This window comes from Monomorium pharaonis, chromosome 4, assembly GCF_013373865.1.
Source record: "Monomorium pharaonis isolate MP-MQ-018 chromosome 4, ASM1337386v2, whole genome shotgun sequence".
In the NCBI taxonomy this organism is placed as follows: domain Eukaryota; kingdom Metazoa; phylum Arthropoda; class Insecta; order Hymenoptera; family Formicidae; genus Monomorium; species Monomorium pharaonis.
Window position 1 is genome coordinate 24,983,469 of NC_050470.1, and position 16,916 is coordinate 25,000,384.

The 16,916-nt window shown below is 27.9% G+C and overlaps 1 protein-coding gene across 10 annotated transcripts in view; it reads left to right on the plus strand.

The window, feature by feature from the left end:
* The window catches only part of LOC105835772 (growth hormone secretagogue receptor type 1), a 40,788-nt gene that overhangs the window by 8,717 nt on the left and 15,155 nt on the right, over nucleotides 1-16,916 (plus strand). For all 10 annotated transcript variants that reach the window (XM_036285153.1, XM_036285150.1, XM_036285152.1 and 7 more), the window contains one exon: nucleotides 16,769-16,877. In XM_036285153.1, the coding sequence (XP_036141046.1) occupies nucleotides 16,769-16,877 (109 nt within the window). The remainder of the gene's footprint in view (nucleotides 1-16,768; nucleotides 16,878-16,916) is intronic.

Sequence of the window (16,916 nt, forward strand, 5' to 3'; positions counted from 1 at the left end):
ATTTTTGCTTGAATTTTTACCTGAATTTAAATTTTAATTTGACATTATTCGTATAATATATATATTATATATCTTGTATTTTTGTAAACCTGACCAATTGTTGAATTTGAAGTTTGAGCTTAAAAAGCGTTGAATTATTTTAATTGTTTGGAAATCACAAAATTCTGAGTATTCGTATTTGTTGTACCAGGAACATGCCACAATTATATCAATTTCAATGATCTAATAGTTTCTCGAGCCCTTCTCGGTCGATCTAGCAAAGAGTCCAATTACGCGACTCTCATTGCAGTATTTTTGTTTATTGAGCTATTGTTATTAAGCATATTGAAAGTATAAAATAAAAAAAATGTTTTTCTCATTACATTGCGCGACAGGCAATCAGCGAAGGTAAGATGCGTTTTACATCGAGGTTGAACGCAATAAGTACGACGTCGATTCTTGTTAGCTTCTATGAACAAAGTTTCTCGTAGGTGAGTTAAACAAACAACGAATGTTATTAACAAGTGAAACAAAAGCATATTGACTTTGACAGCAATTAACTTTTTTTCACGGTCATGAACGTAACGCGTACTGACAGTTGCTCATTATTGACGTTCTAAAGTGTTCTAAGATGTCGGTTTTCGCTAGAATGCTCGCTAATTGAAAGGCCGAATGTTTGAATAAACTGTGCGGTCTTCGTTCATTATCTCAACTCTATAAGAGAACTCCCCTTAAGTTTGACTTTTGAGGGACTTCAAAGAATAGATTTAGATTCTCTAGAGCTTAAATCAGATATCTACGTGTGAGATATGTCTATGTGTTAACTGAAACAGAAAATAATATTATTTATAAGAAAATGTAGATAAGTTTTTATTTATTTTTATGATAAATAAAAAATTATAAAGTAAAACCCCCCAAAACTTTAATAAATGTTATCTTTATAAATGATGAATTTATAATTATTTTTACAGTAATTTATTGATACAATAACTATAATTTATATAAAGAAAGAGAGATTTAATAAAGATTACAATATTACATTTGTTTACGCATACGAATGCAATTTATGTATAGTATTTATATTTATCTTTTTAATAATATAACGATTTACAAATAAGTTTGCTGTTAATAATTAAAAACAGTAAAATAATTTGGAAATTTAGGAAAAAGCACGAGTTCAAGATTTTTGAAATCCTAAATTTGATGAATAAATTCTATGGTTAATTAAGTGCACTGCGGATGTTTTGTTAATTCACGAGTTAATTGATGTAATTACATTTAATTTGAAACTAATTACATGAATGTAACAAGGATTATTAATTATCATTTTTTATTTGCTAATTATTTGCTAATTGTTTGTCGAATGAATAAAAAACATTGAAAAACTATTATTGTAATTGATAGAAATAGGTATTAATTATTGCAAAATAAATGTTATTGTCCGCAGTACATTACATTTTAAGATTATGATTGAGATAGTTATTATAGGTAGATGAAAGTTTTTATGTCATTATTGCTATTTATTGACATTTGTTGTGACTAATGAATTTGCGACTAATAAACGGGAGAAGGAGGAGAATGAAAAATGACTTGTCCGAAGAAACGTAAGAAGTAGAAAAGTTATACGCCGGAACCGTCCGGATAGAAATTCGATTTGCGCATCTGGGCCGCATCTGATGCTCAAAGTAGGTTGAAGATGACAAATAATGCTGTATCACGCAATGTTCGCGATAGCCTGTACCTTTATCGCTGTCTCTTTTTCACTTAAAGCGATATAAAAGTTAAAGCAAGCAATTAAAGAATAATCTTGTACAACCATTTTTACATCTCGTATGTGAATAGTTATATCTTGACACATGTCAGATGATGCTTGACACATTGACAGATTGATGCTCTATGTTTATTCGATGTATATTTTGATGGACATATATTTGAACTTTATATTTCTCTCTTTCACTTAATACCATTCTTTTATTTATCTAGAATTAGTCTTTTCTATGCTTAAAAAGCAATGCGTAGGTGAATTTACAATGGAGCAGTAACAAAATCATGTAGTTGCTATGTTGTAAACAGAAAATTCTGGTTAATAGATCGGAATACTATAATGATGATGTACGCATTGAACATTACCCGATGAAAATATCAAACATTTTCGTACGAATTGCGAAAAAATCAAATAATGTTACATTGCAAACATCTTTGCAATTCAGTATGATTTACAATTGTATTTCTCATAACTTTATTACATAACTTTCAATTCGTAACATTGTATCGATCTCCATTTCTTCAGAATTCTCTTTTCCTGCCAATTGTTCTTGAGGAATAAAATTTAAAAAAAATTAAGAAAAATTGATATTTGGGCAAGAGAGTAATATAACATATCAGTAAATATATTGAAGTATTCTTATACTTACATACACAGAAAAAAAAAAGTAATATAACCAATAACATATGTGATTGCGGGTTGCCAATTACATAAAATACTCAATACAATAATATTTGCTATTAATGCAAGTACAATGTTGATACTGCAATAGCCTATATTATTGTATTGAGTATATCTGTAATTGGCAGCCCCGCAATAACATATTTTATTAAATATATTACTTTTTTTTCAGTGTATAATTGTCACACAATCTATTGTATTAAATAGTGGTTGTAAATTGCACTTTTTTATATATAAATTTAAAAAAATAATACATATTTATTGAAATAATTTCTATCACATTTTATTCGATTTTACTTCATTCAATTTAAAGCTCATAGAAAGGCCTATATGCCTAAAGTAAAGAAATTGTTTTTACTTCTATACGTATTTAATTAACTAGATTACGTAGAGATCTTGCACTTTTCAAATTTTTTTATTATTCGTATTATATGACAAAAGAGTTAGTTTCTTCCTTAATGTTATTTCCTATTTTTTATATATTAGATTTCACTCTCTTGTCTTCAAGTGATCTTTATAAAGAATTTTCGTTACGGATGCCTTGTAATACGACACGAAAAGCTAAATTACAGAATGTTGCATAGTAACTCAAAAGACGAATATATCTTTGTAGAGAACAATTCTACAGTTTTATGTCAGTTAATTACATTTAAATTTATTTGCCAAAAGACAATATTCAGAAAATATATTTTAGCTCGCTCTTTCTGTATAAAAGCAAGAATATATAAAAGGTTTAACGAATTGAGTAGAAATAATTTTCCGAAAGAATAAATACATTAAATTCTTTAATAAAGCTACATGCGATTAAAATGCTATTATGTTTTTAATTCTGCATTAGATATTAAAAAATTTTATTTCTGTATTATTATTGCATTAGAAAAATTATACATTACTTCTTTTAGAAAGAAATTTTATTAAATTTAATTTTTGAAATTATTTAATTAAAAAATAGAAACAAAAGTGGAAACCTTATAAATAAAACTTATCAAGTAAACTTATTGTGATAATTTACTAACAGATATAACTATTGTATTAATATTTGTTTAAATTATTTTATGATATTTATTAAATTAATTATTAAAATTAATATAAGCTGAGAAATTATATTAATATACATATTATGTAAATATATATTACTTTATACATTTCATACTTATTCTTGATTCTAAAATTTTTATATAATAATATAACAAAGTCTTACCAAAACAATTAAAAAAGTAAAGTATATTGTAAGTAATCTAGAAATCATTTTAAAATGAGGTCATTGGAAGTTCTAAAAAGGTCCTTTTAGGGTTAAAAAACAGAATGAGTTATTCTCCTCCTAAGAAGTTATGTTTCTGGAGGTAATTGATTTTCTTCTTTTCTATTCAGTTATATACCCATAAATCTGAGTAGCCGGTAACAGCTGCTAGGCTGGTAATGGAACGCTATCGCAAATAAAAGCGTCATAAAATGGAATAATGTTATTTTATTTTAAAAATCTATCGCTACTCTTAAAAGCATTAAATACAAATTTTAGATATTTAATCATTAAAATGATTTATTTATTGTTTTGTAACATTAATTTAAATTCTTAAGAAACTCATAAAAATTACAAATAGCATTTTATTAAAGTTCACAAAATTACAAGGTAAAAATTAAATTTTAAAGATTTGAAAATTTTTTAACACATTTAAAATATAATTTTCAGTATGTATATATAATTCATCCATAAAAGCTGGAAGCTATGTGACAAGTCATTGTCGAATATCAGCCTAGGTTGTTCTAAACGAAAAGCACACGACTTGTCTCCTGTCTGTTGCTTCATTGGATAGATTTGGACAGCCGCCAAAGCCCATTATCACCACTCATTTCCGCTGCATATAACGTAATTTGCGTGTAGACTTCTATTCTTCTTTTTTTTCATGTCTTTCGTTCTACCTTGTGCTGTCTTTTCGCTGCGACTATAATTTTTATTCGTGCTTCTGATCGCTCTAATTGAAATAAATGATATTATGCTGTTATGCATTTCAGTAATTCTTTGTTAATGATACTTACGAGTAATATTGACAAATAAAGGACGAAGAATCTAATGACGATTTAAAGACGAAAAAAATCTTAGCATGTTAATATGAATACTTGGATTTTATAATTAATGAATTTGAGTGTACTATTTTATAAAACTCTCTCCTTCTTTCTCTTTTACACACACGCACACACACACACACACACACACACACACACATTCTTATCTTAATCTACTTTTTTTCTGAGATAAGGATATATTATCTTGTGCACGTAAAATCTGTTTACTATTATCGTCGTTTCAGTAAATCATCGTTAATTCTTTACTTTTTCGCACTATGCGAGACGGTAAATCTTCGGGACAACGTTCTGAGTTACGTTAAAGCATTTAAAGTGTTCTATAAATAATAGGACACAAATTGTGATGCACGAGTATTATACTAAAATGTATGGCTAGTTGCCGATGCATAAATTAATTTAACATACGCAAGTTATGTACCGCAATCACCATTCTTTTCTTTGAATTACATTTCTAATATTTTGTCTTTGGTATTTGTTTATAAATATATATAAAACACAATTGATAAATTGAAAAATAGAAGCTTATTGACAATCACGTTAATTTTCACAAGAATTAAAAAATTTCAAGATGTGATTAAGAAATTATAATAGAAAACAATAATTGCATACGTATTAAGATTTCCCACGTATGTATCTAAAGCTGGACATTCTGCGAACTGTCTTGCATAATATCGGTGTGTTTGAAGAAACGATTACAGAAATCGGTGAGTTACGACGTAATGTATTAACCTAAATAGATAATGAGCAAATTAAGCGGGCTCTATCACATCTTTTACCCTCCTATGTTAATATAAATATCGGCTAAGATAGCGAATTGAATTTAATGAAAGTGACGTAATGAAAAGAGAAAAATCCAAAAAGAAACGCTTGTACTACATACGCCTATTTCGTATGTAACTCGCTAATTATATTTGCGGATGTGTCCATCAATATTGTTAATTAATTATTACATAGCATGAAATTATTATGTTAGTAAAGTAAACTATTGAAAGTCTTTATTTGATGTTTATCATTAATTTTGAATGGTTCTGTTATTAACAATAATTGATACTCCATTACGCTAAGATCTTGAATCATATTAAATTATTTGTACAAAGTAAGTACCAAATTTTATTTATATATTACATTTATTAAAATTAACGATATGTATTTGATTTAATCATTTATTGTCCAATCATCACCTAACCGTTAATCATCATATATGACGATTTTCCTGTTCATTTTTTCCGCTTATTTCGTAGAAATAAAGAAGCCGTCAGCTTTAAGAGGTTAAATTCCTTTCGTGTATGTTAGATCTCTTCACTAACACTTTAATGTGATTTTCTTTATTTTTACGACTCTTTTTCCAGAATGGCAATTCCAATAGATGGAGAATTATAAATTTTATATTTGAGAAATATAATGTTCAAATTGTTCATAAATTACTTTATAAATACGTTCATAAATTACTAAATTAAAGTGGACCATCCATTATGAAACTATTGGCTATTTTATGATTTAGTTACCCAGTTTCCGATGACGTGTTGTGTATTTAGCACTCTTGAGTTTGCAGTGATTAACAAGTTATACACGGAGAGAATTTTCTCTTAAAATTTACCCTCAAAATCTAGTAATTGTGGGATAATGTGTGTCCTCAAGGACCTACTTTTAATAAATTTCACTATACTTTTAGTACATTTTACTAAAAAGTATAGTAAAATTCCTCACACATTATCTCACAATTATCAAATTTTGAGGGTAAATTTTAAGAGAAAATTCTCTTCGTGTAGTTTTATACTTCCGAAAAATTGTAAACTACATTATATGTATTCGTCAGCAAAAATATTATTTTAGATTAAAATATAAAAGTAAAATGTAGGTTAATGTCTTTATTAAATTTAAAAGTGTTTTATATTTTGCAAAATTATTTTATACATCTATACATTTCTACAAATTAACATTTTTGTAATTTCTTAATATTTTATACATAGAATAATTGTTTAAATAAAACAACATAAAATTACACATTCTTTTTCTTTTAAGATACATAAATATATTCTCAGAAATAAAATTAGATTTTATACATTTATATTTAAAAAATGTATATAAAATTTTTGTTAAAATATTAAAATTTATATTTTCTCAGTTCAGTACTTAATGTTATCCTGATTGTTGTAATAAATTTTCTTAATAACAGCATAAATCCTCGAGAATTTTTTAAACAAAAATTTTTTATTATTCTCTTTAAATATTAAAGTTTATATTTTCTTGATTGAATACTTACAAATTATTTTGATTTTTATATGGGTTTTGAACTTATTTAAAAATATTGTATAAATTCTGCTAAATTACTCGAGAACTTTTAAAACGAGAGCTTTTTATTATTCTGTGCAAATATAAATTTTAAACATTTACTTTATTACGTGAAACTTAAATATTCTATAAGGTGAAAGCTCCATGTATATTAAAATTTTCTAAAGCTTTGTGAACGATTCAATTAAATTCCACAGAGTCAACGGAAATGATAAATTTGAATGAAATTGCGTAACCCAAGTTCATTTTTATAAGCAAATTTTTGCGTAGCGTTTAAACGATTGTTGGATCTATAACCAAAGCATTGGTATGTTACATCGTCCTATGAAAGTAAAGCAATGCAAAATTTTTGGGGAAAGGAATTTTTTATGAGACATATAAAAAAGGCAAGTTGTATGTTGTTGGCGGTCTCGAGAAAATTGCTTGCGACGAACATACGGCTTGTCCGAAGTTATCTCGCAAAAGATCCTAAATGATAAATGGGAAGACATCTATTGTGTAAACTAAGTCCATTACATTCACAAACATGATATTTTCTTTGATATTAACATATACCGTTTGTAAAATATACTTTTATTTGAGACCGGAAAATGTCGCGTGGCTTGATTTTATATACCAGAAGTGTAGCTTATTGTTGAAAAACTACAATTAGAAATTTTGATATTAGAATTATGCATATACATAGAACTTGCATGCAAATCTACAGTAAAAATAATTACTTTATTATATAATTGTGGTTTATATGGCAAAAAAGACATACGTTTATATAAAATAAAATAATTTTTTAATTTTGAAATATGAAGATTATATACAATTTTTAATTTTTTTATTTAGACAAATTTTTTTCTATTAAAAAAGGCGAATTAAACTAAAATTTTCTTTAATAAGAAATTGTTATTATTAGGCATATATTATTCAATTTCTTTTATTATACAATAATACAATTTTATCTTATTGTACGATTTGATATGTAATGTTTGACTGTAACAAATTTCAGTAATTGAATAGTGAAACGCTTATTGTCAGCATTGGTACATATGTATGTGGATCACTTTGCGGATTGGAATATTTGTTAAGTAAATTACGTAGCAAAAATCCGAAATGCAATATATTATTAATATATGGTATTAATTTCATAGAAATAAATGATTCAGTAACAAATAATTCTGTGATATAATAATGTATTGATCACCCGAAAACTCAAATTTGTTGATAATATAATGCAAATTTAACGAAATCCTTGATGAATTATCCTTTTCATATTAACGTACTTAAGCCCGATTATGTAGATTATGTAGAATAACAGATTCTGATTACATTTATTATATAATCTCCACGTATTTATTATCTATACATATAATGAAACATTATATCTGTGTCAATAAATTCTAATATACTTTATACGAATAATCCCATTTGTTATAAAATAATTCTAGTGACATATATAACTTGCATGGAACCATTTTCGTAGTTATCAATTATCCTTGGCGATAAGCTCAGATTGGATTAATTATATAATTAAACGTTCGAATACATTGTTATGCCCATTATAGCATTTTAATAATGACTTCATAACACGTTTACTGTGATAAATGAAGCTGTTATCACGCGATACGTTTCTATTTAGCGACTATTAGCACAGAGAAAATGTACTGATATATTAGCAATAGTATCTGACTAATTTCTATATTAAAAAATATATAAAATGTTAAAAAGTTTTTAAATAATATTAACACACATACAGAGAAAAAAGTAATATGCTATTGCAATGTCAACATTATAATTCAATCGAGATCGTTGTACTTGCATTAACAGCAAATATTTTTGTATTGAGTATATCTGTAGTTGGCAGCCCGCAACTACACATTTTATTGGATCAATTACTTCTTTTTGCGCAGTATAAAGTTATGTATAACAAAGTAGCAGTTTATAAGTACATTTTTTCAATAAAATGAAAGATTTGAATTACATTGAAAATAACTGAATATACAAATATTATAAAAATAACATTTTTATTTGTACTATAAGTTAATTTAAATTTTCTATCAGATTGTAAATGAAATTATTGGTATATTCCTATAAATTAAGTTTATACATTTTAAATTTTGTATTGAGAATAGAGCTACGAAATAATTGTGTCATTTTGAAATTTTATTATGTACTAGACAGAACGGGAATATTTTATATATATTGCAAAAAGCTACGATAGCTCATTTTAATTCAACGATCAGGACGAAGAAATTTAGGATCGTGTTTTTCCTAACATCATCTAATGAATATAATCATAATTTGGCTATAAAACTGAATCTTTTCATGCATAAAATGCTGATAGTGCACTTTAATCCGAATTTCATTACCATGTGCAAAAACTTTATTACCGTCCTTCTTCAGAAAATATCTTAACAATTAAGTTTTTTTACTTTCTTTACTATTTATTACCTATTAATCTATTATCTATTTATTTACTTTCATAATATGTTATTGTATACTTATTTATAGTATATAATAAAATTTAGAATTATTGAAATTTTATGATCATATTTAAATGATTAATTTATTTTAAATAAATTAAAGAAAAATATTCAGTGATTTGAAAAACCGGAAACAATTTTATTATTTAAAACGTATTTCGATGTTTATATCAAAAGTAAACTTCAAAGAAAATCATAAATCATAATTCGATTATTCTTTTGCGTTACAACAAAGCCTCGCAAATAATTTGTCACAATTTGTATCTACATTTATATTGTTTATATATATGTAGCAAATAAAGTATAATAATATTTGTGTAATCATATTTATAGACGTAATGTATGTAGGGATTAAAAATTCTGCAAATTGGATAAATTCGAGGCAATGAAATTATCTTTATGTATTATGTTAGTTTTAATAGTGAACCATAAACTTTATGTAAATTTGTCGAAAATTATTTTATGCAAATATAAACTTAATATGCAAGATACATATAGAGTGTCCATAACTTCATGTTATAAAGTTCCTTTAGCTTTAACTTTTCCAGCAAAAATCGATATGATGTTAACGAGGAAAGTTAGTATGGAGCGCGGGCATTAATTGTATGGCACCCGATGTAACGGCAGTGATTTTCACATTAGTTGTACATCGTGATACTTCTCTGTCAAAATATACACGTCTGTGCAACTTCGCAATTTCATTTAGCTTGAATAATTTACTATTCTAATTTTTTCATTCTTTCGCAAAGATATGCGTTTTGTTTATTTTTATCGAGTCGCTTACAAAGTGTTGCGAATCAGGCGGGTTGCGATTTCAATTTGTAGAGTTGCATTCTGCATTACATTCTGAATGTAAGATATCGACACCGAAACATGCGTTTTATTTAAACTGTAATAACATTATTTAAAAATTCTTAATAGAATTGGGGTTTTACGATAAATTGTTTCTTTCGCAAGATTTAATTCAGAATTTGCGTTTAACAATTAGTTAGAAAAATTCATTTTAGCACGACTCAGGAAAAATTGTGACCTTCACGTTCATCAGTTGCAGTGATTTAATGAACGGTTGTGCGTGGTTCCTTTAGCTCGCGAAGCCCTTGAAGGAAACGCTGTATCGCTGGGGCAAGGCTAGGGCAAGGTGGAAGAGAGTAGTACGCACATTGTGCGCGACAATGCCTCAATGCTGGACAGGCTCGACAACAATCCACGGGGCTGAAACGAGTAGGTGAACTTCTACCCCCCGCTACGAATTACCGTTGCTCTTAGCCTGTACCGCGTTGAAGCATTTAATGCTACGCCCCGTAACACCTCTTCTTGTCCTACCGGTACTCCATCCAATTCTCTCTTTAACCTTCGTGGCAGGAAATACGATAGAAAGGCGCCGGTGACCAGGAGGTAGACCCTATGGGATTCTTTCGGTCTGAGCGACGTAGACAGATTCTCCAGACGAAAGCGAACCCACGGTCTCTCGTAGCTTTGAGCGTTTATTCGCATTCCTTTCCGCATTTTCTCGACCAAAATTATTCCTCTTTACTTCTATTGCTCTTGTTTTTTTTTTTTGTTTTTTTATCGCATAATACATTTTTGATAGTAAAAAAGTTTTATTACGAATTGTGTATGACTATTATTGCTTATCCGCGGCATAATTTATTTTATAGATGTTTGATACAAATTTAACATTTTGTCTATATTAAAAATATGCAGATAATTTGCAATAGATTTTTGTTACGGGCGATCGTTGCAGATGTGGCATGTATAATCTACAAATTATTTGACTAATTTGGAATTGACCTCTTTAAAACCGATGGATGGAAGTAGTTCTTGAAATAACTTGACATATATTTTTCCTTCAAAAGTTATCTGAAGACAGATATTTGTGTAAAAGCGACATTTTGCATATGTGACGATTTAATAAAATATTATTAGTTCACTTCAATGACCGAGAAAGATTTTTTTTGTTCTACTTATAAAGATTACAGAATATTTTTAAAGACTGCGATTTTTTTGTGATATAAAAGACGACATAAAAGTAGTATAGAAGTTCATATTCTGTACGTGTTAAGACCGACGATATATAAATGTGCTGGTTCATTTAATTCGTTCCTCTGATCGATCCGCGACGAGATCCATTTGTGGCAGGAAAAGAAGCCTTCCTGCGTAGATAACAACTTTCTTGCAACGTAAATGTTAGTGCAAAACTGTACGATTCTAAGTTTGTAAATTGTATATTTAGCAAACGAAAGAACGAAAATATTTTTGGTAAAAGATAACGTTAGTAGTAATATAATATATAGATGTGATAAATATAAATCTATCTTATAGCACGTTTTTATAAGGATGAATGAATAATCCTCTTATCTATGCACGATGTCCGAGACTTTTCACGTCATTTTTTTATCCGATTCGTTGAGTGATTGATGGCGATCATTTACGGATTCTTTGATGAGCCAGAAATAATTTTCTTTTTTAATAAAAATATGAATTTATTAAACCTGGTAAAAGCAAATCAGAACTATATAATTATGTAATTATATATCTTTTTGAAGTGAAATAACGTGCAATTCTCTATTTGTTTTTATTTGTTACAATTATAAATCTGTAAATATATTAAGATTTTAGGATTCAATTGAATATTAAATTAAGAAACTACAGAGGTTAAAATACCGTTCCGTAATTTGTGTTAACGAACACTGTAGATCTCCTTATGTTACACTGCGTATTTGATATGAAGTACTTAAGGACTACGGGGAGGCATCATCTTGTCATGTCTAACTACGTCACTGCTATCTCATCTCATGAAAGGATAAGATCTTGCAATTAAAACTGATCCTTTAGGATGTGCACGTATAAGAAAGACTTGTACGAGAACAAGTAACTTAAATTAGAAATTAATTTTCTAGGAAGGTTAACGAATCTTCTCTGTTATATCTTTTTACACTTTTTTATTTTATATTAATGTACGCTTGTTTGCAATAATTTGACTTAGTATCTTGTGTTTGTGGCGTAAAATTGAGAGTGTGTTAAAATAGATTTCCGCTCAGAAAGTCTCCCTGGACGATTCAAAATTCGTGCGACGGTGATAAGAACCGACTGCGGGGAACATACGTGCTGAATTATGAAAGCTGGTGCCGCAGATAATCGATTGTGGAAATAGTTTTTCGCGTACATAAATTCCTAAAACGACAAATCTTTCCCAGTTATTTAATATCTTGCCTTCGATAAGTATGGATTTTAGATTTTTTTGTAATAAATAGTGCAATAAGATAAAAGAATTAGAGCAAAAACTTTCTATTTATCTTTTATAAAATTGATTAATGAATTTGATTAACTTATTCTGCAGGAATATTATTTTTCCATAATTTAATTAAAAGACATTTTATTAAATTTTTTTTACTTTTGAATTTTATTAATAAATATCCGTCTAACGACATTCCTGTCAATAAGTAAAGAATTTCAATAAACAAAGTTTATCTTTCTTACGTTACAATATTAGTACATTATTTCTAACCGACTGTTAAACATATCAATGAGTTTTTTTAAAATCGCCTCACGGTCTACATCGGATTTTAGTGATGTTATTAAATTTAATTTTAATTTTTCTTAGCTTTTTTATTTAAACTGCGCGCCGACAGGGTTTGTCAGACTTAAGATGCAGTAAACAAGCTAAATTTCAATGCTCGAGAGCATCCTATAATCCTCCCTTTCTTACGTTAATTAATTTTCTTAAGTTATTTTAATTAAGTCTATTATAAAAAAATTTAAACCGATTTAATTTGAACTAAAATTATTACTAATGGGACTGATAAATCGTTTTCACTAAAAATCTAACATAATATTAATCAAAGAATATAGAATAACATAATGTAATTAATAAATTTTAATAGATTAGATTAGGTCTTAATATAAACATAACATATAAAAATTTATATTCCATTTATTAAAATTTTGATATAGTATATTCCTAAAATTACTTTATTATTGATATAAAAGCTGTTATATAACAATATTATTTTTTACATATTATTATTGTGAAATTTATTTTTAAAATATTTTTTTAATTTATAACAAGCAACAGATTATTGTTACCTATTGCATTTTAATTAAAGATGACAATGCTTGGTATGATTTGATTCTAATTTTCTTTGTGCAGAAAATTTAAAGGGAATATTGTATTTCTTTAACGAATACGCGGATTCTGTTACATTGAAATTGCATAATACCCCTTTATTTATTGAATCAGAAAATAATACGTTTTATTGTAAACACTGTTAACCATAATTTATAATAGAAAACATTTTTAAATAGTGCATAATTTGTACAAATAGGTGGTTTAACAATTATAAATTTATATAGAGCAATTTTATTTAAATTTGAATATAAAAAATTTATTAGACTTAGTATTATTTTATAAAAATATTTCGTATGTATTATATTTTATTATTAATGTTATTGTCATCAAAAGCTTTTTGAATTCTTTCTGACATATTGTTATGTTTAAATACATTCAGTTAGAAAATTGATAGAAGCTTTTCTTAACTCTTAATAGTTTACAGTTAGAATAGTGTGTGGAAAGAAACCATATGAAGCTTAAGTAAATAATAGTAAAGGGTTGAACGTGTGCACGTTGTTTTCGGAAGAAAACTATCAAATAACGGCTAATGGATATATGTTCTCGATAAACATCTTACCACATTGTTATTACATCTTTGCTATTTTCTTATGTTTAATAAGAAACTTGATATTGTTTTTGTTTTTGTTTTTTTTTTAATATGACGTTGCAATGTAACGAAGAAATATATATGTCTTATTAAATAAACGCTGATTAAATACTTGCTTATACATAACAAAATCAAATTTATTAACGAAACATATTGTAAAAAAAATAAAAAATTAACTGAATATTTTATCTACTCTCTAAAAGAAAAAGACTTAATTGCCAAACCATGTACAGTCATACGATCACGGGTCGAAGGAGAATGTTAGAAGGGTCTATCTTTTGCTTTGAAAAGGAAATGCTAGCGTATCATCTTTATTATAGAGCTAGTCTGAACTATCGCAAGATGGATCGGTCATTCCCCGAAGCTTTCTGAAGGAAAATCTAACCACCCTCTCGTTCAGTTGCCCTCCTGCGAAGGCGGAGGAGTTAGAGCAATTTGTCTGGAACGTCCCCTTGTAAGCCACGAAGTATTGAAAAAGCACGATAAAAGAGTAGACGTGTGCCTTTAATTACGCACTGAATTATGCTTTAATTTTGATCGCAATTCTAAGAAGTATCGAAACTGGAAAACTTTGTCAGTAATAACAAATAATTATTATTAAATACTTTATCTATATAAATAAAAATGTAAATGTTTATTCCTCATCTAAGATCTCCATAAGTTTTTCACCGATTGCTTTGAAATTTTTACACAACGTTGCATTCGTAACCGGGAGTGTTCTTATGGGGTCTGATTTTAGAAATACCGTGTGTTTAAAAAATGATGGCCATAATTTAAGTGTAAAAAATAGTTTTTTATTAATATTATTGAAATTTTGACATATTGAGACGGGGAGAGACGGATAGAGACCGTGAGAGACGGGGAGAGACCGGGGGAGACGGGGAGAGACGGGTAGAGACCGGGAGAGACGGGGAGAGACGGAGAAAAACGGGGAGAGACCGGGAGAGACGGATAGAGACCGGGAGAGACGGGGAGAGACCGGGAGAGACGGGGAGAGACTTGAGAGCTTTTTTTAACAGTTTCATACTTTAACATTATATTTATCTGCTTGTTCTCTTAGTAAACATATTTATTTGCATCAATAATTTTGTTAAAAGTATTTTTATAGCTAAAATGAGAGAGAGAGAGAGAGAGAGAGAGAGAGAGAGAGAGAGAGAGAGAAAACTAATATAACATTTTATGTTCAACATTTATCGTGTTAAATATTAAACCAATGTATTGCGATAAATTATCTGATCAATATTCATAAACTTCTGTATACAGATGATCCAGTTTACAAATGTCAAAAGTTAAAATTAACACGCGGTTTATTAATTAAAGCCCAGAATAACACTGTCAAAGAACTACGTGCGTCAAATAAATATGCGTAAATAAAATATGCAATATTTAAACTAGAGAAAGACAGATAAGCATTTCTAGTGAATTTTCGAATAACAAACAATATCTATTCCGACTAATCACTTTTTAAACAATTTAATTTTATTTTATTTGATCAAAGTAATAAAGGTCTATAAAATTGATTTTTGATAAATTTGTTGACGAGTTCATGAAATTTTGTGCTTTAAAATGTATTTAAACTTTTCTAATTTATTGTTAGTAATGTTTAAAAATGAGAAATATTTTTAGGAAAATGGCCGAAATATTTTTGTTTTAAATAAAGTATGAGAAATTATATAAGTTTCAATACAGCGTTCTAATGGCAAATTTGTTCGTGAGATAATGGTGGTTTTATCATCAAAGATTCTATATTTGCGCCGTTAAGGAGCTGAAATCGGCTGGAAGAAGTCAATGTATTTGCTATTTTATCTTGAGAAAAAACACCGTTCGTCATGTTGATGAACGGTTTTATTGCTCAAGCAGGTGGTCACTGGATAAATGAAGGAATAGATGCGTACTAGAGAATGATAGTGTCCAGAGTGTCGTGACAGTTTATTGCGGCACCGTGTTTTCTCAGGCGAGACTCCTTTTGGGAATTATAAATCACGCATCCACGAAAACGTGGTTTTTTTTATCTGGCATGTGAACAAGAAAGTCTTGGAAAAACTGCCCAATGTTCTCAACGATACAGTGGTTCGACTGATATCAAAGAAATTCTTTACTTTCTTAACATAATATTACATTACTTGATTAATATTTAATTACACATTTTTTTAACAAGTTAATTTCTTTATTATAGGATTTCTCCAAAATTTTCGGAGTAAATCACTGATACATTTAATATTAGAGCATTATTTCAATTATTTTATAATTATACATGTGTTTAGCAATTAAATATAGTTTTCTCCGAGATACTTTTATTTTATTATTTATAATTATTTCTTTACAATATTATTATTGTTTATGACGTGTTAACATCACAAATAAGCTTGGTCTTAACTTTAAAGAATAAACTTTCTGTTGAAGGTAAATTTAATTTCGTGCTCTGTGTTTTGAAATAAAGTGTCAGTCTTTTGCAGAAACTCGGTGGTTTCTCATTCGTATTTTGCATGTTCCTTTTATACTCATGTACTTTTGTTACATAAATTGCAAGTAAAACAACTTATTGAAAAAAAACGAAGCTAAACAAAACTTTGATGAACTTATTGAACTATTATACTTTATTGATAAAAAAACATTGTTTACAAAAGTTTAATAAGAATATGCAAATGTTATTTATCACTAAAACCTTTGTTTCTTCAGTATACAATTTTTTTTTATTTTATATTAATGCATATAATTTTAATCTTTAAACAGAAGAGTTTTTCTTTTTAAGAAACATGAATAATTTTCTGTTATAGGTAAGGCTGTTCCATTCGTGGAATTAACTGTGGCTCATGCTTCGGTTCTCACAATTTTGGCCATTAGTTTTGAGCGCTATTACGCTATCTGCGAGCCTTTAAGGGCGGGGTAAGTACAACGTTACGCCTGGAGTTATCGCGGAAAGCC